Here is a 27,261-nt window from a genome sequence, read left to right on the forward strand (position 1 = left end):
CAAAGGAAGATGTTCGCCATTTATATCTGAATAGAAAAGTTTTTAGTTTAAACGTTTGGTTGGCAAGTACGTTGTCAATTTCTACTTCATTTTGAGGTTTTTCATTTTCTACCTTAGCAGATTGTCCAAATTCACTGTTATTATCATCCCATGTCTCTTCAATTCCATAGATCGCATGTCTCTTCAATTCCATAGATTTGAAACCATATTAATTTGCAGTAAGTCTGCTACCGCTTGCTGCATCGACGACAAAGATATTTCTTGTGATGGTCCACCTCCTGTAGCTGTAATGTTCTTCTTACTTTGAGACATTTTTTCTTTAGTTTAGATTTAAAATGAGTACATACTCTGTGCCATTCATCTGGTGTACGCACACAACTATTTAATTGCTCCACTACATCCTTCCACACCTCATCAAAATTGGCTTTAGTTTCGCCAAAAAGTCTGACTCCACGAGCTACGTTTCGGTGGTCTTCCATTTTTTCAAGCAGCATTTCAAATTGCTGTTTTGTAGTAATTTTTACCAATATAAGTACTGAAAAGCCAAAAAACGTGTATAATATTAAATAAATTCACTTAAAATAAATGAAAATGTGATCTACGTTTCATTTTTTCGTTTTTATTCGTTTGCAAAAATGCACGGCGACAGCTAATTTGTTGTCGCCGGAAAATGAACTTTATGGCGACAGAATTTGACGTCGTCGGGCGACTTTTGCCATACGTAATGGAAAAATCGCAACTGGCAACACGACACGACTCGCGTCGCAATACGGAATCGACCCATAAGTTTGGACAAAATATTACGAAAGCCAAATTTTGGATCGAATCGGTTGATCCGTTCGAGAGTTATCGTGCGCTCCAGACAGACAGACGGACGGACATTGCTCAATCGACTCCAAATTGTCTTTCGCTTGTATTTCGCTCAATCCAAATCACTACCATTATCTTTGCTAATTGAACATCCTAAGTCCCTCTTCGCATCGGAAATATGCAGGTTCACTTATCACTGCTGAAGAATAATGTCCTTTCTTTCAAACTGAACTTTCCCGCATTTCTCTTACTCCTTAATCGTATTGCTTAGGTAGATTACCACTTTTACTGCGGCAAATTAAATTACAAATTAAATTTTTTCAGTTAAACAATTGTATATTAGGTGTGTCTGATTACCCTGAAATTTGTAACAACTTGTACCAATTGTTGCTGGAAGTCGTCTGTTAACACAAAAAACCAGCAAAAGAGAGCGATTCGAGAGAGACATTTTGACAGTTCTTTCACTGTGAGTTTGCAAATTCTAGCTGGACAAATTTCTTCTAGCAAGCATTAGCAATTCTTCTTCTTCCTGAAACCAGTCAATCATCTGTTTTTAGTTTTTTGTTGATTTATGTTTGTGAAAATTAAAAACAATTTTATTGTTTCATTTTCTTCTTTATTTTTAATAAAATACAACGTGTTAACTTCCTTTATTGGCTGACAAATTGTTCTGTTTTGGCAAGCCAGCTGATTGCTTGCTGGTTTTTACTGGGAAGGTGTCTGTTTACTTTTTACAATTTTCTAGCAAAAGAGAATAAAAACCCCTTACTCTCTGCGAAAGTTCTTGCTGGTAAAGTAACCAGACAGACTTATTATTACTCTTTAATTAAAGTATTGTGACGGCGGAAGTCGCAGGCTCGTTTCCGCTAAACAATACCCGGAGCTGACATGCGGCCTTCATTATTGTTTTTTATTTCCCTTAATGTTTTGTTTTCTTTTATTTTTTTCACTTATTTTTCCTTTTTCCATTTTTTATTATTATTTTCCTGAGTTGCAATTGTTATTATTTTTGTAACCTTTTAATTTTTGAATTATTCAAATGAATTACCAACCATAATTTAGTAACATATTGCCATGAATTATTGAATGCACCTCGTTGCATTTTTTCCCGCCTGACTGAGTGGCCCTCCTTGTTGTTTACGCCAAAAATTCATCAAAACAACATACAGTTAGGCCACTGTGCGACCATCGAAAACGACGAAAGCAACAACAATGCACCTGTGCAAAGGCAATCGAATGGAGATATTTGCAGTAGGATAGTGAGTGTTGCTGACATCGCTATAAAAGGGAGTGGTTGACACTGAAGAGGGACAGTTCAAGGAAGTATTTAGTGCAACCCACACGCCCCGTGCAAGTGAAGAACCCCCCGAGGAATATTAAGAAAACTGGTGAGGAGAGTGCTTAGTGGAAAATCAGTACTAACTACGCGGACAAACGTGAATGCGTGTTTCGGTTGCCGCTTATAGATGACTTAGTGTTAAAGTGCTTCGGATTAGCGAGTTTCGTATATCGCTTATCGCAGTCTTCGTGTTTGTTCCTCGGATAAGCGTGTTTCGTTTGCGCTTATCGCAGGCTGCTTGTTTTGCCTCGGATAAGCGTGTTTCATTCGCCGCTTATCGCAGACCTCGGGATTTCGCTTCGTATAAGCGTGTTTCATTTGCCGCTTATCGCAGTCTTCGTGCTTGCGCCTCGGATAAGCGTGTTTCGTTTGCCGCTTATCGCAGTCTTCGTGGGCGCGTGTTTTGTTTGCTCTTATCGCAGGCTGCTTGTTTTGCCTCGGATAAGCGTGTTTCGCTAGCCTCCGGTCCCCGACTACGTAGTTTCGACGTAGAAAACGTGTTTCACACGCCGACTAGTGCAGACTCGGCATTCGCGACTCGGACAGACGCGTTAGGCACTCACAAGCTCCGACCTCTGTGGGGACCTCCTTTATAAGCGTGTTGTTGTACGCCGCTTACCCGTGACAACAGCCCGGACGGACGTTCTCCGCCTAGGAAGACGTTCGTGTACCCGACTAGCGTGTACCTTACGCCGCTTATCGTCGGCCGAACGACGAAACCGGTTCGGACCGCTTAGGACGCCTGAACAGAGCCCAAACAGCACCCGTGGAGCAGCCTAGTCACGATTTGAAGCGTGTCTCCTTCGCCGCTTCCGTCGTCAGGACAAAGGAGTTCCGTACCCGGTCTGCTACCGATTCGCCGGACTTCCCCAAGACAAGCTAACCATTTTCGTTTATATATACGATCTATCTCGAAGCCAATAAACAGAAACAGATTCAAAACAATGTGTGTTTCCTTTACTCAGGTCACTGATTCAAACAAATTTTCTGTGACGTAACCTTGGCACCGCGAGCTTACCCTAGCAAACTTGCAGCCTAGCTCATATATTGATTTGTTTTTTTTTTGTTTTGTAGCTGGCATAATTAATTGCGTGTGACAAAATATTCACATGTTTATCTCTGCTTTCTTCAGGGTCAACACTGCTTTAGTTTGTTCAATTAAAAATACCGAAACACTTTGTATTTTACATAATACATACATTTATTTAAAAAAATGAAGAAATAAAATTCCTTTTTCACATATATACAATTTACTTAATATTAATAAAAAAACTATTATTTTGTATAAATAACAAAAAGGAAAAAAATTGTAAGTACAAATGAATAAAACACAGTTATGACATTTATAAATGTCAAATACGCCATCGTTTAGAATGACGATTATGATAAGTTAAGATGATGCATATGTTCTAAGTCTATATACTTTTTTCTTGTGTACTACATTCTAAAAATATGTATTCTTATGGGGTTATACAAATTTTGTTTTTATAATTTAGAATGGATTTTAAATTAGTTTTGTGATTTGTTAATTCTATAAAATCGGACATAAATACGTATTATTTCTTTTCAATTTAAACTTATAAACTTGTAAACATTCTAGACTAAAATGGGGAAGAAAAGTAAAATTATTTGGCCAAAAGTGGAGTTGTAGCAAGAAATGCAAATTATATAAAGGATGGACATTCGCGGTATATGATTTTATTTATTTATTTATTTTCAATTTTCATATGCCCAGTTTCAAAATTATGTCAACTGACTCTGTTATGGTTTTATAAATTGTATTAGAGATCGACTTGTAGCTAGTCGCAAACCATGAACATTATGTGGTCTAAGAAATTAATCAAACTTTGAGTAAAATCTTTTTTACACTTTCAATATTGAATTGCAAAAAATACCAAAATATCCTACCTTTACTAGTTCACACATCTTTGCTCCTAATTTCTCAATTTGCAATACATTGAATGCAGATTTATAAAAAAACAAACATTTTTTTGTTTTTGCTTGTTAAGGAAGTCTTTTATAGTTATTTTTGTTGTTGTTTTTATTCGCCATATCCATTGCCTTGGGTTTTAGAAAGGCGAATTCATACCCAATTTGGTACCGAAATCTAAACGAGCACGTCGTTGATATCTTGTGTTAACTCTGCAATGGAAAAGGAAAGCAAAATAACATATGACACATCTAAGTGGTCCTTAAAGAGGTCTTATTAAACTTACTTAATTTCTTGCCATTTACAAATCTCCGATACAATCAGACTTATCAGTATGCCACAGAATATAAAAACGATTGCGGGCCAAGCATCGGCCGCATTATCTCGCAATTCTTCATCGAGAAGAATTTGTGCCACACTCACCAGGCTGTGGAAGACGAGAATACTGCAACAACTCAGTGCCCAAATACTATTACGAAATGGATTCTTTTGCCACAGAGAATGGTCACGATGTACAAAGGAAGCTGATACAGTAACTAAGGGGTGAAAATAAAAAACAAGAAAGAAATATTTGTAGTAATTCATCGCTATTGGGTCCAGGGTTATAGGTCGAAATGGAACGGAAGCGAAAATTGAAGTGTGACATTCAGGTTTATACCGTATGTAGAATTTGCTTTACCAAAACTTTTTTGGAATTTCTTTTGGGTCTCAACGCATTTTTGTATAGCAGAAATCATTCTGACACTTCAGAATGCAGTTACGGCGGCTTCGTCCAAGACTGGTTGCATGGATTCCGGAGTATCACCGACGTTTATGACTTTAGTCATGTAGTTCTAATCTTGTTAGTTTTTGGGGAGTTTAGCAATTGGGAGTTCTAAAGTCGCAGAGCGTTGGTACATTATAGTCAATGTTATCTATGTCGTTTCGTGGTATTGGCTAGATGTGTATTTATCAGCAGGGGCTTGCCAGTTCCCCGGTGGCATGTTGTATGAAAAATTGGGAAATTTTTATCTCTCCACCATGCCTTCACACAACTCTTAGATCTTGTCGGCGACATTTGCAAACTTAATCGGTTGCCGTTCGCCAGCTTAAGAGTAGAGAGTAAAGGGGCCTCGCTCCTCCCAGTGAGAAAGTTAGGTCCATGTAAACGCAGTGAGTAGACAGCAACATCAGTGTAACATTTATTTTGTTGACTTCTAATTCCCTTTTCGTATCTAATCTCTCACTTTAGGTGAGCAGTCACTTGTTATGAAACTTAGGTAGAAGCATACGTGGGTTGGTAGCCGCTGGCCGAAACACTATGGTTGTATGTTCGTGTGTTCGTTATTCTCCTGGTTCTGGCTTTGGGTCTATCTCCAGTTCCAGGAAAGTGGCTTCTTCGATAGGATGTAACCACAGATCCACTGGAGTTAGATGTGTAGGTTTGGCAGGGCAGTTGAATAAGTGCAGTGCGTCGTGCTGGCCCACGCCGCTTGCTGGGCAGATGTTTTGCACGGTGCGATCGATTCCCGCCCAATAGGAATTTAGACGACTGCAATATCCCAAGCGTAGGCGACTGCAATATCTTTCTTAGCTGCGATAAATGGGCGATGTACTCCGAGGACTTGATTCACACTATATTTGTTTATGGCCTTAGCAAATGCGTCCGAGTGAATGCTATTTAAACATGCCTGTTGATCTAGGGTCCTCTACTGTATCGTGGGATCTCTTCCTCTAGAGCGTGGATATCCTCCTTGATGTGTCTGGGTGTGTCGGGCCTACCCACCAGATGGTGATTGGGATGGCTCTCACGGTAACACCCGAGCAAGTATTGCAACGAAAGCATGCCATTGTGTTGCTGTACTGAAAGAATATTTTCCTCATCATGTAGATGGTCCACTGGAGACATGAGGAAGTACCCCGTTGCTGTTCTCAGGGCAGCATTCTGGCAATATCTTCCCAACACGTTGCATTTACAATCACGAACCAAACTGGCGCCGCATAGCATATCACACACCGACATATCGCGTTATATGTGGTCAACAAAATTTCATTATCTGCAGATAGCTGCGGCATGTGCGGACAACGTGAACATCCTGTGGAATGTGACAACTAGAATTTTGGTGTAGTTTGTGATCGGAATTCTGCTACCATTGACCATGACATGCAACTCTGTTCTCACCTGTGCCATCCATGTGGTGAACAGAGAGACCGTAGATTTAGTGACGGATATTTGACTATTCATCGCGTGAAAAAAGTGGTAAGATCGGTCAAATAGGAGTTCAGCCTTTCACAAAATCATCGGGGAAGGTACCCGACGCCAAGATCGTATACGTTACGATCTCAATGCCGTCTGTAGGGGAGGAAAACAGGAGAGGTAAACTGTTCCGGAGATATCACCCCATCTTGGGGAACTCCCTGTTTCACTCTAAGGGATTTGGACTTCTTGTTCCTGAACTCCACCTTGATAATCCAACGTTTCAAACTTGGCAGTAGGGTTGTCTGTTCAATGTCCACAAACAGCGTGGAGTGCCTAAGTGTATGCTACCATCACTGCTAAGTCATACGGTTTGCTCTGGTTGAGTCCTCGACTGATATGTGTGGAGATGACGTTCAGCGCTCTTGTCGTGCTGTGCTTTTTACGGAACCCATGCTGATAATCGGCAACTGGATAGCTATTTCTAACGCTGGGAAGGACTAAAGCCTCAAGGATCTTTGCCCAGGCGACCAAGGCGAAATCGTTATGCAGAATTCACCTTTGCTTTCATCCTTGCCTGTCTTCAGTAGCGGGACCATCCTGCCCATTTTCCAGACTTCGGAAACGATGTGGGTGGCTAGCGATAAATTTAGAACTTTTGTGAGACACTCGACTCCCGTCACATCCAACTGTTTCATCATTACCATGCAGATTCCATCATGGCCCAACGCCTTGGATGACTTAGCGCTCCCGATGCCATTCGCAACATCATCCATTGTAAATTGTGGTGGTTCCTCCTCGGCAGGATCTAATGCGATGTAGTACTCCTCTCTATTCGCCCTGCCACTAACGGGGTGCTCGACAAACTGTCGACTGAAATAACTTGCGCATCTCTTCGTATCAGTCAGCGCAACGTCGCCAAACATGACTGCGGTAATGTTTTCCTTCTTTCTAGGGTTTGAAAGTGACTTAACCGTTGCCCACAATCTATTTATTCCGTCTCCAATATTGCAACTCTTCAGATGATTTAATGACTTGTTCCGCTTATGCTCATCGACCAACCTGCTAACTTCCAGTGTCATCTCCCTGATTCTGGGGTCACTGGGGTTGGCACGACGAAACTCATCACGCTCATTTGCTAATCCCGTCGCATCTGGTGGGAAGTTTGATCTTACTTCGGGTATTCGACCAGCAGGTATATGGCGAGCTGATTCTTACGTTGGGGTTAGCTCTGTCAATGATTGCCACTCGAAGGTCATCAACATCATTGGGCCCGGGATTTTTTGCGTCGTTTTCCACGCCCTATGACTTACTGCTCAAGGGCAGCTACATAGGTGGTTGATGGGTTGACTGCCTGAGAAACAATCGTCTTCTTGGGCGAAGGCTGAGAGCCTTTTGAAGAACGAACACGTTTCATAGTTATTTGCTGTCAATGATTGCCACTCGAAGGTCATCAACATCATTGGGCCCGGGGTTTTTTGCGTCGTTTTCCACGCCCTATGACTTACTGCTCAAGGGCAGCTGCGTAGGTGGTTGATGGGTTGACTGCCTGAGCAACAATCGTCTTCTTGGGCGAAGGCTGAGGGCCTTTTGAAGAACGAACACGTTTCATAGTTATTTGCAGCGGAGCTTTGTTTGTCTTCTCGGAAGATAATGGTTTCATAGTAGTCAAAACCTCTTTGACTTCCTTACAGCCTGCGGAAGTTCCCAGAACCGATTTTCCCTCCGCATTACCATTGCCTTCCGTGTTTGAGTCGGGCATAGAAACAGAACCCTACGTCAACTGATCACCTCTGCTGATGTCGTTTGGTTTAGGGGTAGATTCTGTAGTCTTCTTCATTCCTTTTTTGGGTTGGATTCGTATTTGAAAATAACTTGACAGTAGTTCTCCACTTTTTTGCTTGTCACGGCAGCTTCTTTAGGGACTTCGGCTTGAGCAGCTACAGGGTCGGGAGGAAAATCTTAACCACCTGAAGCTCGCAACAAGGTGCACGATGAGGGCACGTTCTTACGAATTTTCTCATGTACCTGAGTTTAGGTCTGATGAAGAAATCCTCTTATCAGAATTCAAATTCGTCCCACGAACTTGCTAAAATACACCACGTTTGTCGCTTGCTTTAGGGATATGTTCTCTAACCTTCGTCATTCCTTTCTGGGTTCGGCTTCGGAGCAGAATTTGAGAGTAGGTTTCGTTTTCTCCACTATTTTTCTTGTCGCCATAGCTTCTTTAGAGGATTTGGCTTGATAATCTACAGGGTCTAGAAGGAAGATGTTAACCACCTAACATGGAGCATGAGAGTAAGTTCTTTCGAATGTACCAGAGTTTAGTTCTGATGAAACCTCTTATAAGAATTCAAATTCCCCACGAATTTGCGAAGATATATCGCGTTTGTAGTGCTTTGTATCGGTTGGATTCTCCTTGGATTCTTCATCGTTAGTCAATGTTCCTCTGGTATTCCGCTTCTGAAGTTTATTAGCAGCATGTGTTGATAAAGGACCAGCTGGAATTGGGATTGCTGCATATTGCGCATGTGAGTGCATGATCTCTTTTTTCTAGTATACTTGGCCGATTGAGTAACATCTCCTCGAGGTATACCTTGGTTCTACTCTTCTGGAACAAGTCTTTCCAGTTGATCGAGGGGTTCCCGACTTTGTTGCTCTGAGCTATATTTTATAGTTTTAAGGGAGAAGCATATTTTTGGCATTGTGCTATCAATTCTGCCCGAGACAACTGTCGTTCTTCTGCTGCCACGGGTAATGGTTGATCTGGTGATAGTACACATCAACTATATTCTCTAATTGCAACTGAATCAGTATGAATACTATTTCAACCTACTTGATCTAGAGGCTGTCATTTGGACCTCTCTGCTTGAATCATGAAGATCTCTCTGGCTTGCCCGAGCGGGGGATGCCTCTCGATTAATATGATGACTTTGAAGGATTTCTCACAAAAAAACCATGATCCAAGACATATTTATGCCAGGAAGACTGACCTTGGTGTCAATGAATACCTTCGGTTAAAATTTCAAAACGATCCTCAAACTGTTCTTTCGGATTTTTTAAACTTTTTCAGGGTGGTACCCGTAGGTTTTGTTCAATATAGATCTACGTTTGGAAAAAATTGTCAGCCTAATCGGATACTCATTTCCTAAGTTAACGCGTTCATCAGTCAAGTTAGTTGGTGCCGGCAGGGCTTTTAAACCCTTAGGATCTTTATCTCAAGAAGTATAGACTTCAAAAAAATCAAACCCATCGAAGACATGTCCTTAAAATGCAAAATGGGAGATAATCGAAGGAGTGGACCACAATTTTAGCGAAAAATTTAGAGCTTTTCTGGTGGAGGCACCCAAAGGAGTGCACTGATATGTCACATATTCTAAGTTATGCAAAATAATACGATAAATTTGGATTAAATCGGTTGATCTGTTCCAGAGTTATTGTTCGTCAGATAGACGAACAGGGTTAAATCGACTTCAAATTGTCCATTTGGTACAATTTCAACATTTCTCTCCCAAAATGCTACTCAATCTAAACAATTTTTGATTTATATACATACCAAAATGCAATAAAACACCCAACATTCCAAATATCCGGGCTATTTCCAAATTGATATGTTTATCGTCCTCTTCAATATCCATAATTTCAAAAGGATGATCCATAAATGCACAATAAGATAAAATCTAAAAAATAATAAAACAATTTTTTTTTTATGTCAAAACTTTGCTCTCTTATATTAGTTACTCACCACTACTAGAACCGGCGCCAGAAATTTACATCCATAACACCACAGAACAAAACCAAATACCCGTGAATCATATTCAGTTTGTTTTTTCCCTGTAGCACGATTCATAATTTTCGGATCCAAATCAATGTGGGCCAGCGATAATGATATCAATGGAACTGGTATTGACATTAAATAAATAACCATAAGTGGCGTAAGGATGGGTCGAAGGCTCAAACAAGCACACAACATGTTAATTAATGACAATGAACCTGCACAGCAAGCCCAAAATTGTATACAATTCCAAAGGCCCGAGGAGAAGCGGCGTGACAACTCAATAATGGCCACCAGTGATAGAGGATCCTCACGTTTCACCGATATCGAACATGGCAGTGAGTTAAGCATACGACTTATATAAATGGGTGAAATGGTATTGCCTGGCGCCTGCATGGGACGAGCATTGCTCGAACAACCACCATATTGTCCTGTTTCCAGCAATTCTTCAGCAGCATATTGTTCGTCCTGCAAAATTTCTGCTGCCGCCGTTGAATGTTTTACTGACTTCGCTCTTAGTTTATTGTTGACAATATTTGCCTCGGTATAGGCTTCAATGTCTTGGCATACTTGTGGGTAAAGTGGTTCCACGCCTATACTACAATCGGCCTGTAGAAATATTTCCGCATTCGAGTTACTGGCTGACGAACCCAAACAAACCACAATTTCTCCATAGGATTGCATTATTTCCAACATTTGTCGTGTAGCCTCTGCGGAACAGTCTGTGAAGAGGGAAACTTGTAGCGGCACATTGTCAACCTTTTCCAAATGGGGTCGTATATTTTCAATGCCTCGTGGCAACTTGGCACGATTTGACATATCAAAATGTACTGGAGCACTCTGCTCTGTGCTCTCGGTTAGAATGCTAATGGAACGACAATTTTCATCTAATGCCGAATCTTGTGATTGACGACGAGGATCATTGATGGATTCCCTTGAACCAGCCAGGCTGGCATTGGAATAGGTTTCATGGTTTGCATTGGTGGCATTTAGTAATGTACAATCGTGATCTGATATGGCACCGGGAGCTGAGGAGCTCAATGTTTTGGAAGACTCTAAATTCGTTACCGGAGGCAGCAGACAATTCAAATCGGACGTTTCATCATCGGTGGTGGTTGTACCTAAAACATTATTTGCAATGGAATTATCATGAATGTCAGATGTTGCTGAAGTTGTTGTTGTTATAATGGCGGTGGTTGTGGCATTTGAAGTTGTTATGAAGTCATTTGCATCCTGAGATGCAACTGATGAGCGGTTATTGGATGTGGAATTGGTAGTAATGGCTGACGTGGCGATAATGGTTGGATTAATACGATTTTTATTAGTAGAACAAGAGGTCGAGGTTGTGGTGGTGTTGGTTTTATGGGCTGTGATGATATTTGTGTTAGCATGAGAACTCGGGGTAATGGGATTGGTCGAAGTAGTAGTTGTGGTAGTGAGATCTGTTTTACCCGCAATTCTGGGTGACTGCTGCGTTGCTGCTGCTGCCGCTTTCTCATCCGATTCACTCAACAATGAAATGTGACAATTCCAACCGGATTCCAGACCCATTTTCTCTGAGAAAACACGGGACCGCAATTCGTTCTCTTTACTGAAATGGACAAACCGTATACAGGCCCGTTCCAGACGTTCCACTAACTGTACTATATCTGTCTGAGCCTGATACTGCATTGTCACCATGCCTATGAATACCTGATGACACTGCATCTCAAAACAACCCTCCACATCGGTAATGTCTTCCTCTTTGCTCTCCGAAAACAGCAGGGAATCAGTGCTGATACTGTGACTCAGCTTACCATGGCCACCCTCAAAATCACAATGCATTTTATCAACATGTTGCATGCGAATCTTAGATTCCGGCGGCAATTCCAAATAGGCGATGCTACCATCATTGTTTGGCCCTCCACTTAGGGCTCCATTGATGCCATGTCTTAGTGGGCGATAGGCAAAGGCTGTACAGTAGGCTGTTAGGGCACTGCGTTGGTAGAAATCCAAAGCACGTTTGCGATCTTGTGGTGAAAGGGGGCGTAGATCCACACCATTCCAAAAATCATCACAACAATCCAGAATTATGTCGGCAGTACCCTGGGTGAAGAGGGACAAATAACCACCGGGATTTTCACGCATCACCACCGATAAGGAATGGGGGAAAGGAACCTTGACCTTGGAGGATAACTGCAGTTGGCGGGCAAAACGTATATCACGGCGTACAACATCAGGTTGCTGAATGATACAGCATTTAGTTAAACTAAATAAAGATATGGATATCATACTTATCATACTTACCAAATGCCTATAGGTGGCCAGTTGACCCTCCAAACTAAAACAATCGGTGGCATGATCTGTAAAACCTATTTGCTTAGCCAATTCGCAAAGGCATCGTCTAAATAAGTTTATGTGGGAGTTGTTTAGAGAAACAAAAAGGGAATGATTAGTTTTTATTTCCATTATTGTTTATTTCAAATAGAAAACTGAATGCATAAAGCTTTTTGTTACAAGAAGAAAATCCAAAAAATTCGACAGAATACAAATGTTTTGAGATTAAAAATATAAGTGATTGTGAATTTAGAAATCAACACTAAGGACTATGGACTAGGTAGGTATGTTGTATAAAAAAAGAAAAAAAAGAAAAAAAGATGTGATGCCAATTAATGTGCACGAATTCATGGTTGTGTGTGTGTGTTTTGGTTGATTAACTGGTGGAAAAACTTTATAAAAAAAATAGCAACAAAAAATAAAGTGTCCTCTGTAAGTCAGTATCAGAGGTTGTAATGTTGAAGTTTATGAAAGTCACAGAAGAGTTAAGGACAATGAAAAAATCGAAATGTGTTTTTAACAAATAATTAACTTATGCAAAGAACGGAATTAAATTCAGATTGACAAATTTTTTAACCTTCACCAGGAGAGCCCATGGAAAATATAAGACATGCGTTAAATCATGCAGTACCGCTATATTTTGCCGCATATATCAGAGTTTATGGGCTTGATCTTACGTTAAAAAGGACAAGTGATTTTACCTTGCCATTATGTTACAAATATCAGATTATTATCATTGACAAGAAATGATATCACCGTTGTCCAGAAAGAGTATGGAAAGATAAATTATATACAATCTAGAGTAAACGTTATAGGGTGCCATACCAAAACGTTGAATTTTATTTAAACATTTTGCAAGAAGGGTGTCAAATTGGATCTAAACGTTTGGTAACAAGTAAAAAAGTATCAGTCGGCTTTGCCGACAGAGATATACCCTCTGCCTGTGCAAATTGAAACTCTTTTTTCACAAAAAAACTTATGTATTTAGGGCAGTGTCGACCACAATATTTCCATCAATACTAAAGCATATGCCTATGCATGGGTGAAAAAAACAACAACCACATGATATTCATCGTTTGTTTATGTACACTTACACTGTACGTGAGGGAGAGAAGCAAATGCAAAAACAACTCAGTGGGCGCCCTCACTATACAAAAAAGCAAAGAAGCTCGCCCCTGATTTAGGGGGTTTCAAAATTTTAGTCGTATGAACCGACAACAATGTTGACTAGGGTTAAAGTTAAAAAATGTTGCGGAAAAGGTACTTAAAGGTATGGACCGACATAGACCATGGGGGTGCCATAGGGGGTTTTTACACTCTTCGGGCTGTTTTCTCAAGAAGTATGGACTTGCCCCTGAAACAACTTTTACCATCGTAATTGAGGCAGCGAATGTAAGTTGCTTCAACAAAAATCAAAGTGATTCAATAGCAGGTCTTAAAGTGAACTTATCAAAAAATTTTGTGTGGGAGGTACGGGATGGAGTGGACAAATATAGTTCATATTCGAACCTGATCTATATCTGGTAGATATTATGAGAATGTGTAAAGTATGGACCAAATCGGTCACTCCCATCAAGAGATATCGTGCGCACAATTTTTCCGAATATTTTTGAACTTTTGTGGGGTAGGTACCTGAAGGAGTGGACCGATATGGATCATCTACGAACTTAATGTAAGTTTGGAAACAATATTATGAAGGCCAAATTTTGGCCGGAATCGGCATTTCCGTTCGAGAATTATCTTGCGCTTCCACCCATAAACATGGTGTCATAGGGTTTGTTTTTCAGGCAATTTTTTCAGGAAGTATGGACTTGCCCCTGAGGAAACTTGTACCTTCGTATAGGGGACAGTGAATACAAGATGTTGCAACAAAACCAAGGCGATTCGAGAGCAGGTCCTAAACTGAACTTTTCCGACATTTTGTGTGGGAGGTACTCGAAGGAGTTTACCGATTGAGTCCATATTGGAACCTCATCTAAGTCTGGTAGAAATTTCATAATGTGCAAAGTATGGACCAAATCGGTTACTCCCTTCAAGAGTTATCGTACGCAGAAATTTTCCGAACATTTTTGAACTTTTGTGGGCGAGGTACCGGAAGGAGTGGACCGATATAATACATTTTTGGACTTGAACTAAGTTTGGACAAAATATTACGAAAGCCAAATTTTGGACCGAATCGGCAGATCCGTTCGAGAGTTATCTTGCGCTCCAACTACTACACACGGTGTCATAGGGTTTTTTGTAACATTCAGGCTATTTTCTCAGGAAGTATGGACTTGCCCCTAATGAAACTTACAGCGTCGTATAGAGGACAGCGAATACAACTTGCGTAAACAAAAATCAAAGCGATTCGAGACCAGGTCCTAAACTGAACTTTTCCGAAATTAGTGTGGGAGGTACCCGAAGGAGTGGACCGATTGAGTCCATATTGGAACCTCATCTAAGTTTGGTAGAAATTACAAATTATTATTATTAATTTATTATTCCCTACAAGAGTTATCGTGCGCACAAGTTTTGCGACAATTTTTGAACATTTGTGGGGGAGGTACCTGAAGGAGTGGACCTATATGGCCCATCTTCGAACTTAAATCGAATCTGGACAAAATATTTCGATACCCAACATTTGAACCGAATCGATTGATCCGTTCGAGAGTTATCGTGGGAACCAGCCAGACAGACAGACGGACGGACATTGCTAGATCTACTCAAAATTGTCTGAAACGGATATCGTACAAACATACTTGGGGTCTAAAACCATTATTTCGATGAGGCACATTTTTGGTCGTATCAAAGTGTAAATACCCTCTTTAGCCTAAAGGCTGAGGGTATAAAAATCTTAAAATTGCAGCTGTGTGCATTAAAGGGGGTAAATTAGAAATTATATTAGGGCCCCAGAACATGCCGGGCGACCAATCAGCCACTGTGAAAAACACCAGGGTTGTGGCAGGATGCTAGCAGACGCGAATCGTACAGGCCTATATCCATCCTGTAGCCAGTAGCGCAGATTCTAGAGGCACCATGATGAGAAGCTGTTTCTCAGTTACCCAAGATCAGCATGAATTCCGGAAAAAGCATAGTACCACAACAATATATGTCGAGGACTGAACCAGAACAGGCCGTGTGGTGGCTCTTGATCTATTCGAGGCCTTCGATTCCGTCATCCATGCCAAGGTATTCGAGTACATAAGAAGACTTCCTTCCACCAACCCGAGTTTGAAACGTTGTATAATCAACTGAATGTGTACACGGCGGTCGCAAGTTGTGGAATTCAGAAATAAGAAGTATAAGATCCGTAAAGTGCAACAGGGAGTTCCCCAAGGAGAGAAGATATCTCCGGAACTGTTCAACTTCTACCTTTCCGTATGCGAATGATTGTACGATCTTGGCGACGGGTTCTATCGTCGATGGCATATGTATGTGATAGGTTAAATGTCTACATATCTGACTTAGTGCCGTTCTTTCACCTGAGGAATATGCAATGATCACCACCTGGATGAATGAAATTAGGCTCCATCTGAACATATTGGACGATGGTGTCCTGATTCCGACTACAAATTACACCAAAACGTTGGAAGTAACCTTCGATATCATGTTTAGACAGACAAGGAAAGCTTATTGACCTCTTACAAATCGATAAGCTATGCGGCGCCAGTGTGGTTTACAAATGTTACCACTACGTAGTGGAAGAATATTCAAACCTGCTTGAATAAAGAGCGTTGACCGGCCAAAAACGCGTATAATACGGGCGGTATGGCGGAACATGCTGATCTGAAAGGCAAAGTCTACGATGGGGTAAACAAGTGGAAGACGAGATCGAAAAACTTGGTATTGAAAATTGGGAAAATAGAGCAACAAATAGAGAGGAATGGGTCAAATAAGAAAGTAAGACAGAAAGAATATCGCCCTGAAGCTTGCAACATGGTGCCCAATAGACCACCTTTATGAAGAGACGAAGATTTTTCCGTTACATCCGCACAGCAAGATGGTGTTGATGCAGCATCAATTAGGGTATTACCGCCGTGAGCATCTCCTACACGATATAGTGAACAGGCTCCCCCATTCGGGCACGTCAGGAGAGATCTTCATGATCTAGGTCAAAACGTGGACCTATACTGACAAATTTCTGGAGAAAGTTTGGAAGCCCCAATGAAGACTAATGCCAAATTTCAGCCATTTCGGTTGGATATTGAGGCCATAACCTTTAAAATGGTGAAAATCTATGGAGGTTATCAGGTATGTGATGAAATGGGATATATTCGTGGTGCCTTTGATGATATATGTACATATATAGTTTTACTTCCCAAAAGATCTTTATTTGATTAGTATTTTTAAAGTCCATTTTTAATTTAAATAAAATATTCACCAAAATTCGAAATATACGATTTCGATATATGGGAAATAGAGTCGAATCATTTTCCATCACATACCTGCATATGAAAATGTGGACCTATACTGATAATTCTTTTCTGGAGTTTTTTATACCCCCATCAAACCAAATATCATCGTTTTCGGTTTGATAATGACGCTAAAACCTTCAAAATTCCGGGCAGGACCGTCCTATGGAGGCTATATAAAGACGTGGACCGATACAAATTTCTGGTGTAAAGTTTTTAGGCCATAGCCTTGAAAATACCGAACATATGGAGGTATGAGGACTATATCAAATCGTGGACCGATATAGCCCACGTTCAATACCAAACATCCTACGAGTAATTGAAACTTTTTGTACCAAGTTATAGAGCTCTATCTTAAATATTACGAACTGTATCTAGATTCCAACATACACACGGACACGGTTATATCGACTTATAATTTTATGCTGATAAAAAATATATACAGTAGTTTTTACTTAACTGCATTGTTTTTAGCTGCATTTTGGCGTTACCTGTCGAATTTCATTTTTTTTTTGCTTGTTTGGAAAAAATATGCTATTTTATCTCAAATTTGTTTAAGATAACACCGTTTTTTACATCCGTGCACAAACATTTCTGCAATTTTTCAATGTGCAGGTAAGCGAAAAGTGCTGTATTACCATTGCGGTTGAACTAACTTTAAATAAAAGGTGCTTACACCTGGGAAGTTTTTGCAGATTCTGAAACTACAATGATCATAGATGAGAAAATAAAAAAATCGCGGGAGAGCTTTTTAAATATATCGCAGCCAAAGTTCACATTTTTATACCCTCAGCCTGTAGGCTAAGGATGGTATATACACTTTGACACGATGAAAATGTGCCTCATCGAAATAATGGTTTTAGACCCTAAGTATGTTTGGACCAAATGTGTTTCAGATAATTTGGAGTCGATTTTAGATTTTAGACCCTAAGTATGTTTGGACCAAATGTGTTTCAGACAATTTGGAGTCGATTGAGCAATGTCCGTCCGTCTGTCTGGCGGGCTGGAGCGCACGATAACTCTCGAACGGATCAACCGATTCGATCCAAAATTTGGCTTTCGTAATATTTTGTCCAAACTTAGTTTAAGTTCTAAGATGGACTATATCGGTCCACTCCTTCCGGTACCTCCCCCACAAAAGTTCGAAAATGTTCGGAAAATTTGTGCGCACGATAACTCTGGAAGGAAGTAACCGATTTGATCAATACTTTGAACATCGTGAAATGTGTACCAGACTTAGATAAGGATTCAATATGGACTTAATCGGTCCACTCCTTCAGGTACCTCCCACACAAAATTTCGGAAAAGTTCAGTTTAGGGCCTGCTCTCGAATCGCTTTGATTTTTGTTGTAGCAACTTATATTCACTGCCCCCCATACGAAGGAACAAGTTTCATCAGGGGCAAGTCCATACTTCCTGAGAAAATAGCCTGAAAGGTGCAAAAAACCCCTATGACACCGTATGTAGTGGTTGGAGCGTAAGATAACTCTCGAACGGATCTGCCGATTCGGTCCAATAATATTTTGTCCAAACATAGTTTAAATTCGAAGATAAGCCATATCGGTCCACTCCTTCAGGTACCTCCCCCACAAAAGTTCAAAAATGTTCGGAAAAATTTTGCGCACGATAACTCTTGAAGGGAGTGACCGATGAAATCCATACTTTGCACATCCTAATATATCTACCAGATATAGATCAGGTTCGAATATGGACTATATTTGTCTACTCCTTCTGGTACCTCCCACACAAAATTTCGGACAAGTTCACTTTAAGGTCTGCTCTCGAATCACTTTGATTTTTTTTAGTTTTTGCCTTTTTAGGGGCGGAGGCCATTATTTGTGAGATTTAATTAATTTAATTAATCGAGCTTTTTATGACCTAAGTAGATGACATTGAAAAATTGATATCTAGCGAAGTCCTACACACACACATCAACCACTATGCGACGATCGTTTCGTTAGCTGGTTAGGCTAACATCATCAGGCATATTAGATGTTGTTGTTGTTGCTAGACAATTTTCGCCATTTGGAGCTCCTATTTGATTGCAATTTTGCATTTGTGAAGTTCAAATTTAAGCTTTTTATTTCCAAAGACGACCCATTTGTCCTCCTTCTATTCCAGAAATCAATTTTTTCAATGTTGCATTCATATTACAGTCGATGGCTTTTTTCCATCGTAGACTGTATATATGTCTTTCACATCGAAAGATTTTTTAAGTGGATTGTGGTTTAGAACGCTAAGACGTCAGCAACATTTTTGTTGAAGCGATTTGCATTCGCTACCTCCATTACGACGGTAAAAGTTTTTTCAGGGGCAAGTACATATTTCTTGGGAAAACAGTCCAAAAGGTGTAAAAACCCCCTATGTCACCATATGTGGCGGTCGGAGAGCACAATAACTCTCGAACTGTACCGGTCCACCACTTCCGGTACTTCTCCCCAATATTTAAAAAATGTCACTAAATTGCTAGGACGATATCACTTGAATGGGGCAACCAATTTGGTCCAAACTTTGGATCTCCAAATATTTTATCAAAATTTAGTTTAACTTCTAAAATGGCCCATATCGGTCCTCCCTAAGGGTACCTCCACCACAAAGGTTCAACATTTGTGTCTTAGTGCAGTTAATTCCTAATCCACATTTTTGTTCGGCAAGTTCAAATGTCCAAAAAGGGCCACAAAATTCTGAAGAGACCTGAAATACATTCGATCTGTCCGTAGGTGAAAGTTTCACTTCACATTGGCTGAGGGTATATATCTGTCGGCAAATCCGACTGACACTTTTTTACTTGTTTAAATGAAGAAGTTCAAATTGGGACAATGCACTGACTGCATGGCCTCCTTATAAAAGAATGTCATGCACGGTACGCCTGGAAAGTTTTTGAGAAAAATCCAAAAGCAAGAAAAAATCGATGAAGGGATTTTTAAATATATCGCGGTCAAAGTTCACATTGTACAATTTCAAAGCACCAAAAGAAAGTACTAATAACCTTTCTTCTTCGGGTTTTTGCGTTAAAATCCTGCGTACAATTCCTGCTACTCTTTCGTTAAAACCTATGGGACATTTTGGGTATAACGCTTCCAAAGATCCAGCCGATGGTTTCTGCGATATGTTGTATACATTTTTGTATGATAGGTTGATCATCAGCACGTACAACTCGTTTTTATTAAAAGGAGAATTTGTGTTCGCACAGATAATGTCTCCGAAAATGTTGGCCCTACTTACTACTGCTACCTCGGGTGCAGGTAGTACTGATACCTCTGCTGCAGGTACCTCTCGTGTTCAGCAGAATCATTGTTAAACTCTTCAATTACTAAGAGCTTCTATGCATCCGGAAGCCTCAGTTTCAAAACTAGTTTCAGCACTATCAATATAAGGGCTTTCTACATGAGTTGTTTCTATGTCGTTATCCTTAGCATTGGCAATTGCCATTTCAACATTATTCTGCCTTCTTCTGCTCTGTGTTCATCAATTTTGGACAAATAAGGTGGAACAGCGCCTCCGAATACCCTTTTGCTTCCTATTGTAATATTCACATTACCAAAATGCTTTGAGCAAATGTTTTCTAATTTTTTTTAAATTACTTTTCCATTAAGAATGACATGTATACTCCCGCTTTGCATTGGCTCTTTAATGGTGCACACAGCAGTACCGGAATGATTTCTGTTAAATATAAATAAACAGGTAACATTTTTTTCTATTTCTTACAAACGGAATGACAAGTATAATTATACCGTCCATAGTATGGTGGAGGATAAAAAGCGCAATTATGCCAGAGCACAGTGGTTCCGCCCGTGGACATAAATCTAAAAATTGATGGCTACAAATTTTATTGCGATTGAAATAAATATTCTCTAAACATATCAAATTTTTAACATCCAGCCTTATTTTTGTAAATTTACAGCGGTTATACGCCAAGTTAAGTCAAAGAAGTTGTGATTTGTATGTGAGGCTTTAAAAACGAAAAATACATCCGCAAAGCATTCGTAGTTTATGAGTAAAATTATAAAAAAAATTGGAGAGGTAAATGTGCAATTTTCAAAATGAAACTTATAGGCATTGGCAATGTTTCTACGAAAATACAAATTCATAATTCGTTTTTCTAACTTCATTAAAAATGAATTCTTAATAAATGACTTTTTCTGCTATTTTTAATATAATTTCTATTAATTTATGTTGAGTTCTACTAATGTTGTTAGCATTTGTGAGTCTCGAAATTTTTTTTAGAATGCAGGGGAAAGTGTCTACTTTACGATAAAAAAAAAGTCCAGCTGCCCCCATCTGCCACCCGCTAAGTTATTTCTATTACACCACGCCCGTAAAATCGTCAAAATTCCGAAAATTGGGAGGTATGTTTATATGGGACCTATACTGAACGTTTTTGGTAAGGAGGTTTTTTGCTCACTCAGAACAGAAAATTCAAAATTTTGAAAATCGGGAGGTACGTTTATATGGGGGCTATACCTAAACGTAGACCGATATTGATCATTTTTTGCATGGAGGTATTTGGTTCACTCAGCACTCAAAATGCCAAATTACAGCCGAATCAGTTGGAAAATTTCACTAAAATTGTCAAAATACCGAAAATCTGAGGGTACATACACTAGCGGTCATCTGAATAGGTTTGAATTTTTTCCCTTTTTTATGTTAAGTTATCTTCTGATGTGTTCGTATTGCAGATCCATACTATTAAGTTTTTGAGAGTCCTATACTATGCCAACATTCCCAAGAAAAAACTTGACGGTGTTGCCATATTTTCGGAAAATATCCCACTTATAATAAAAAATGTACAAAAAAGTGACCAATTTTTGCGATCATCAGAATAGGTTTGAATCAAATAAAATTGAAAAATTGTACTATCCAAGCAAATACTGCGCAGTTTTTTGGTTTAGTTTAGTAAAATGGAACATTCTGATAAATCCTACAACAAATTTGACCCGCTTTATTTGGAACGTGGGTTCAATTCTGAACATTGAAAAGTTACCAAGAACTTTCAGATAAAATCAAGAAATATTCAAACCAAAACATTTTATAAAGTTGCTTTAAATGACTTTTTGATTTCGTTAGATCTCTTCTGAGCTTCGAAAATTGTCTGAAAGCAAATACCAAGTGTAGCCATATTATTAGGATCGATAAAATAGAAAGGTCATTGAAAATAGTTGGTATTTTAGTTCAAGTTTCATTTTTTAACTATCCTTGCAGTACAAATTTATGTGTTATCATGCTCACAAATCCACCATAGTTGACCACATGTATCATAAATGTTCGAAAATTGGTCTGGAAGAATGTTTCATCGACGACAATAAAGTAGAAAATTGTAATTCAAATTTAAGTCAAATGGGCATGATATCACCGACTGTTATAGTGCTGTAATACCTATATAGTCAGGTCAAAAAGTTTTTATCTGTTCACAAGTCATAAAACAAACACGAATAAGTACAAAAGAATGGACTACTGAGGTTATACAGCACTATAAAAGTCGGCGATATCACGCCCCTTTAAGTTAAATTTGAATTACAATTTTCTACTTTATTGTCGTCGAAGAAACATTCTTCCAGACCAATTTTCGAACATTTATGATACATGTGGTCAACTATGGTGGATTTGTGAGCATGGTAACACATAAATTTGTACTGCAAGGATAGTTAAAAAATGAAACTTGAACTAAAATACCAACTATTTTCAATGACCTTTCTATTTATCGATCCTAATAATATGGCTACACTTGGTATTTGCTTTCAGACAATTTTCGAAGCTCAGAAGAGATCTAACGAAATCAAAAAGTCATTTAAAGCAACTTTATAAAACGTTTTGGTTTGAATATTTTTTGATTTTATCTGAAAGTTCTTGGTAACTTTTCAATGTTGAGAATTGAAGCCACGTTCCAAATAAAGCGGGTCAAATTTGTTGTAGGATTTATCAGAATGTTCCATTTTACTAAACTAAACCAAAAAACTGCGCAATATTTGCTTGGATAGTACAATTTTTCAATTTTATTTGATTCAAACCTATTCTGATGATCGCAAAAATTGGTCACTTTTTTGTACATTTTTTATTATAATTGGGATATTTTCCGAAAATGTGGCAACACCGTCAAGTTTTTTCTTGGGAATGTTGGCATAGTATAGGACTCTCAAAAACTTAATAGTATGGATCTGCAATACGAACACATCAGAAGATACCTTAACATATAAAAAGAAAAAAATTCAAACCTATTCAGATGACCGCTAGTGTATATATGGCGGCTATACCTAAACGTGGACCTATATTGAATATTTTTTGCAAGGAGGTAGTTTATTCATTCAGAACTCAAAATGCAAAATAACATCCAAATCGGTTGGTTTATTTGGTCAAAATCGTCAAAATACCACAAATCGGGCGGTACCTTTCTATGGGAGCTATACCCAAATATGGACCTACATCCACTAAAAATGGTTTTCTATATTTTTGGCTTGTTATAAACCTACGTTTAAAATTTGGAGGCGGTAGCTCAATTAGACCTATTTTTGGCACTCTTTTCCATACAAGTGGGACCACTGTGCAGAGGTGTGAAATAACTTGGGGATGCTGAAATGCAAATCATACGAAAAAAGACGAACGTCCGTCAACAAAATTAAAACATAAAATCCAGCTGCCAAGTTTGCAGCCACAGGCTGAGCAAATTGAAGAAGTCTTTGCTTCCCTACTGATCAGGGAAAAAATCCACAAGACCTTACTTTACTCAATGTACACTGCATTAATTCTGTTTCTTTTGCGAGTTTTTAATAATTTCTAACTACGTTTTCCAATATACATGTGTACTTCATACATATACTTACATATTTACAAAAAAAAAAATAATATTGAAAAAAAAAATAAAAAAATCAAACATCTACTGTGAAAAATATATAATGCATGTAATATATAATGAATGGAAACAACACTACAAGAACTGTGATCATCTCTCTGTCAGAAAAACGATTTCCTGTTTAACTCTTTTATCAATCCAATGTTGCTATTCCAAAGAGATTACAATAAAATGAATAAATTTACAATAACAATTAAATAAGTAATTACATTGAATTTTAGGGCGTGCTTGAAGTTAAAAAAGAAAAAGGTTACCATTGACACATTCGGCTTATTAAGGTCGATTCTTATGATGACTTTAAAATTGTTGCATTATTTTTGGTCTGCTTCAGAAGATGAAAGAGTCTACAAGTTTTATAATTTTTTTAACACTCCTCTATAAAATTTTTAAATTATTTGTTTATAAAAAAACATATTTTTACGACATTCATTAAAATTTGAAATTCAAGGAGAAATGTAAAATAATTCCATTGATTTTCACAGCGGATCTGATTCGTGATATTTATAACAAATTTTTTATAATTTACAATTAAATCCAAAAATATGTAAAACCTCCAAAAACTAATGAAGATCTTGTTAGGAAGAGAACTATCATTTCTTCTAGCAGATGTAATAATATTTTGTGTAAATTTACGTTTCTGTCACCACATATGTATTTAGATGTACTTTTTGGTTTTGAAGAAACAAGACCTCTTAAAATGTGATGCTTCAAAGATCAATCTGAAAATTTGTATATGTACATTTATATATGTATGTATGAATGTCGAGGACATCAAACCCCATACTGATATTTACACGAATTTTGAAGAATTGTAATCACTCAATATTTGAATTAATAATCGACCTACTCTCCATATTGTTTGTACTAGAAGTGTGAAGATAAATTCAATTAATTTGTGTATAATTAGTATTAGTAATTCAAAGAGGAAGAAACGAAGTTTAAAATGGGGTTTTTTGTTGTTTGAGTTTTTTGTTTTGTTTTTGGATATTAATACAAAATATAATTGTAACTTTTTTGGGAAGGGGAGAGGCCAAAAAACATTTTTTTTTAATTCTGGAAATACTTTGTAGAAGAAACCTTTATCGAAAAGAAAACTTTAAATAGTAAATCCTTGTGCTAGGAATAGAAGTGCCAATATGTAAATAATAAATGAAAGACAATATACAACAAAATAAAAATGAGAAATGAACAACATACCCATGCAAAAAGCTTTTCATACTGGACTCTACGAGCTCATACCGGTTAGTGACAGGAACTAAATTTGAATCTAGCATGGCCACGGCTGTGACATGACCACAAAATTGGGCATAATGTCCATGGGTTAAGGGTGAACATGTGTTTAAGAGGATGGCAAGACCTGTAACAAAAACACATAATTATTTTCTTTCTAATATAAAGAAATACTTCATTTAAATAGCTCACCCAACGGCTTAAGGGATTTTATATGATTCTTCCACTCTTGATCATCAAATTCCAAACGAAATGGACAATGTTGATCATGTGTTAAGTCCAGCACCTCAGCAACCACACCATTTTCTTTACCCTGTACCGCATTATCGGCAATATCATCACTTTCCGAATTAAAAGAACTCTGGCAACTTTTCTCCTCCATATCATCTTCTTCGGTATCGTGTAGAAAGAATACCTTTTCGGCAGTTGGATTTGGCCACGACAATATACCCTTCTTATCAACACAACAAAGGGCTGTTATAGAGCCTAAAACTTGTACCAAATTTGCCGAACGTGGTAACAGCTCACTATTACCACGCCACAACTGCATCCAATTACGAAATACTTTCGAACGATGCAAAGCCATATTTTCATAATCAAATGCAGGCATATCGTCTTCTTCAAAGGATTTTTCTGAATCTTTGCCCATAACAAGCTGGGGAGTTCGCAAAAAACACTGCAAACGTGCCACACCCCAATGATTCATTGAAATCCACAGAAGAGGAAATATTAATGGCAATAGGGGAATAACTGCTGAGGCGGGTGAATCAATCATTACATCCATCCATGTTTCATGGTAGGGATTATTGTCGGAATTTATTCCAAAACCATGTAGCCTCAGTACCCCGGCAAAAAAGGTAACAGCAATGGCACATATAAAACCCCATTGTTGTATATATTTTGTGACCAACTGTAACAAATCGAAATACTTTCATTAATAGGACTTCACATTTTCAAACAGTTTTCTACTTTACCAAATATCTCTGCTGATTGTAGATTGTCGGTGGCCGTTTTGAGCAATTTTCCAATATTAGCCTTAAATTATTTAAGTACGGTGTCGATTCTAAGCAACAAACCATATCCGGCAAGGGAATACGGGCAATTGGCTTTAATGGTGGCGGCTCACTATGCGTAACGCCATATATCTCATGAGCATTAAAGCTACGCTTTCCATTCAATTCAGTACACGGACCAGGCGTAATGTGACCCGGTCGCATCACAATATAATCACCCTTCACCAATAAAGCCCATGGCAAATTTACTATAACTCCATCCCTATAGGTCCACTGCAGGGACACACACGGCGACAAGGGACAACAATTATGAGGATAATTACAAGGTTGCCAATCTGAACACAATTCCACCTCTGCCAAACGAATATCATCTAGTATTAGTCGTGTTTTGCGATACACCTCTGTTCGTCGCAGATTATTCTCACGTATGACAACATATAAATCTAATGATAAGATAGCTGCTAAACATAACGCTGCAAAATATGACTGAGCGATAAGCAGTGCCACCGTGGTCAGAACTGAGGTGGCAATAGAAGACCATCCTAAGGGACTGTCGTATCGTTTAACAAATGCCGATCGTATCTTGCGGTACCAACTAGAAATATCAAGAAAAAAAGGTGCTAATTAGGGCCAAGACAAAAGAATGTCAATCTCCCAGTTACTCACCTCTCCGCTACCCACTTTTGTTCATATTCCTTGAGAATTTTTTCAATTTCATCGTGTAAACGTCCTAAAGCTACTTTTGTACTTAACCCGTAGCCCTGCTTAATGTTATTTGGTGTTGTTCCATGGTCATTCTCTTCATCCTTCTTCATTCTTGCGGACTGACTGGTCTTTTGGTTTTTATGCATTTTAAGCACTTCGAACACAATCCTCTGATGTTCCAATACCAAACATTTGTTTTTCGTATTTCCTTATCAGTGTTTGGGGCCAATAAAACTCGTTGTAATTGAAATTAAATCATATTTTTGCAAAAATTCTTTGGAAAACACTTTTTTCACCTCTCTAACTCTTAGCAATGTTTTTCCTATCAAATTAAAAAACGTTCCAACCTATACGAATTAGGAAACAAGATGGAATGGCAGATAAAAATGAGTAAGCAAAACAAAACAGAGTGGCTATCTAGTTCAATCGAATGATTCATTGTAAAGAGTGTATGAACTATGTCGGTATGTCGGCTAGAGTTGTATAGTTCATGAACGAACTAGTTCAATTGAACGATTCATTGAATAGAGCGTATGAACTAGATCAGTCGATATAGTTCATTATAGTTCAACAGTTCACTGAACTATAATCAGTCGGCGACCGTACGATCAACGAACGAACTATTCACAATCTAGTTCAACATGTCGTTCACATATGCATAAAGTTACGCCGTCGTCAGTGTTAAGTGATGCCTTCGTAATTTGATGAGTTTGTTTACGTTTTGGA

General features: G+C 38.6%; 1 protein-coding gene across 4 annotated transcripts; it reads right to left on the reverse strand.

Moving 5' to 3' along the window:
- Window positions 1–3,325: 3,325 nt before the first annotated feature.
- l(2)k05819 (transmembrane protein 94-like protein l(2)k05819) lies at window positions 3,326–26,911 on the reverse strand. Of its 4 annotated transcripts, none has more exons than XM_073977676.1 (10): window positions 26,497–26,911; window positions 25,792–26,425; window positions 25,010–25,727; window positions 24,785–24,944; window positions 12,317–12,413; window positions 11,482–12,253; window positions 10,001–11,151; window positions 9,812–9,935; window positions 4,366–4,615; window positions 3,326–4,291 (listed from the first exon to the last, which is right to left on the reverse strand). In XM_073977676.1, the coding sequence occupies exons 1-10, from the start codon at window positions 26,679–26,681 to the stop codon at window positions 4,219–4,221; spliced, it is 4,164 nt and encodes a 1,387-aa protein (XP_073833777.1). In that variant the 5' UTR covers window positions 26,682–26,911; the 3' UTR covers window positions 3,326–4,218. The 4 variants fall into 4 exon arrangements, with proteins under 4 accessions (XP_073833777.1, XP_073833778.1, XP_073833774.1 ...); XM_073977677.1 differs by having other exon boundaries at window positions 24,827–24,944; window positions 26,497–26,888; XM_073977673.1 differs by having other exon boundaries at window positions 10,001–12,253; window positions 26,497–26,892.
- Window positions 26,912–27,261: the final 350 nt, after the last annotated feature.

The sequence above is a fragment of the Musca autumnalis genome, unplaced genomic scaffold (genome assembly GCF_047663935.1).
Source record: "Musca autumnalis isolate F117 unplaced genomic scaffold, ASM4766393v1 scaffold_3, whole genome shotgun sequence".
Taxonomy (NCBI): domain Eukaryota; kingdom Metazoa; phylum Arthropoda; class Insecta; order Diptera; family Muscidae; genus Musca; species Musca autumnalis.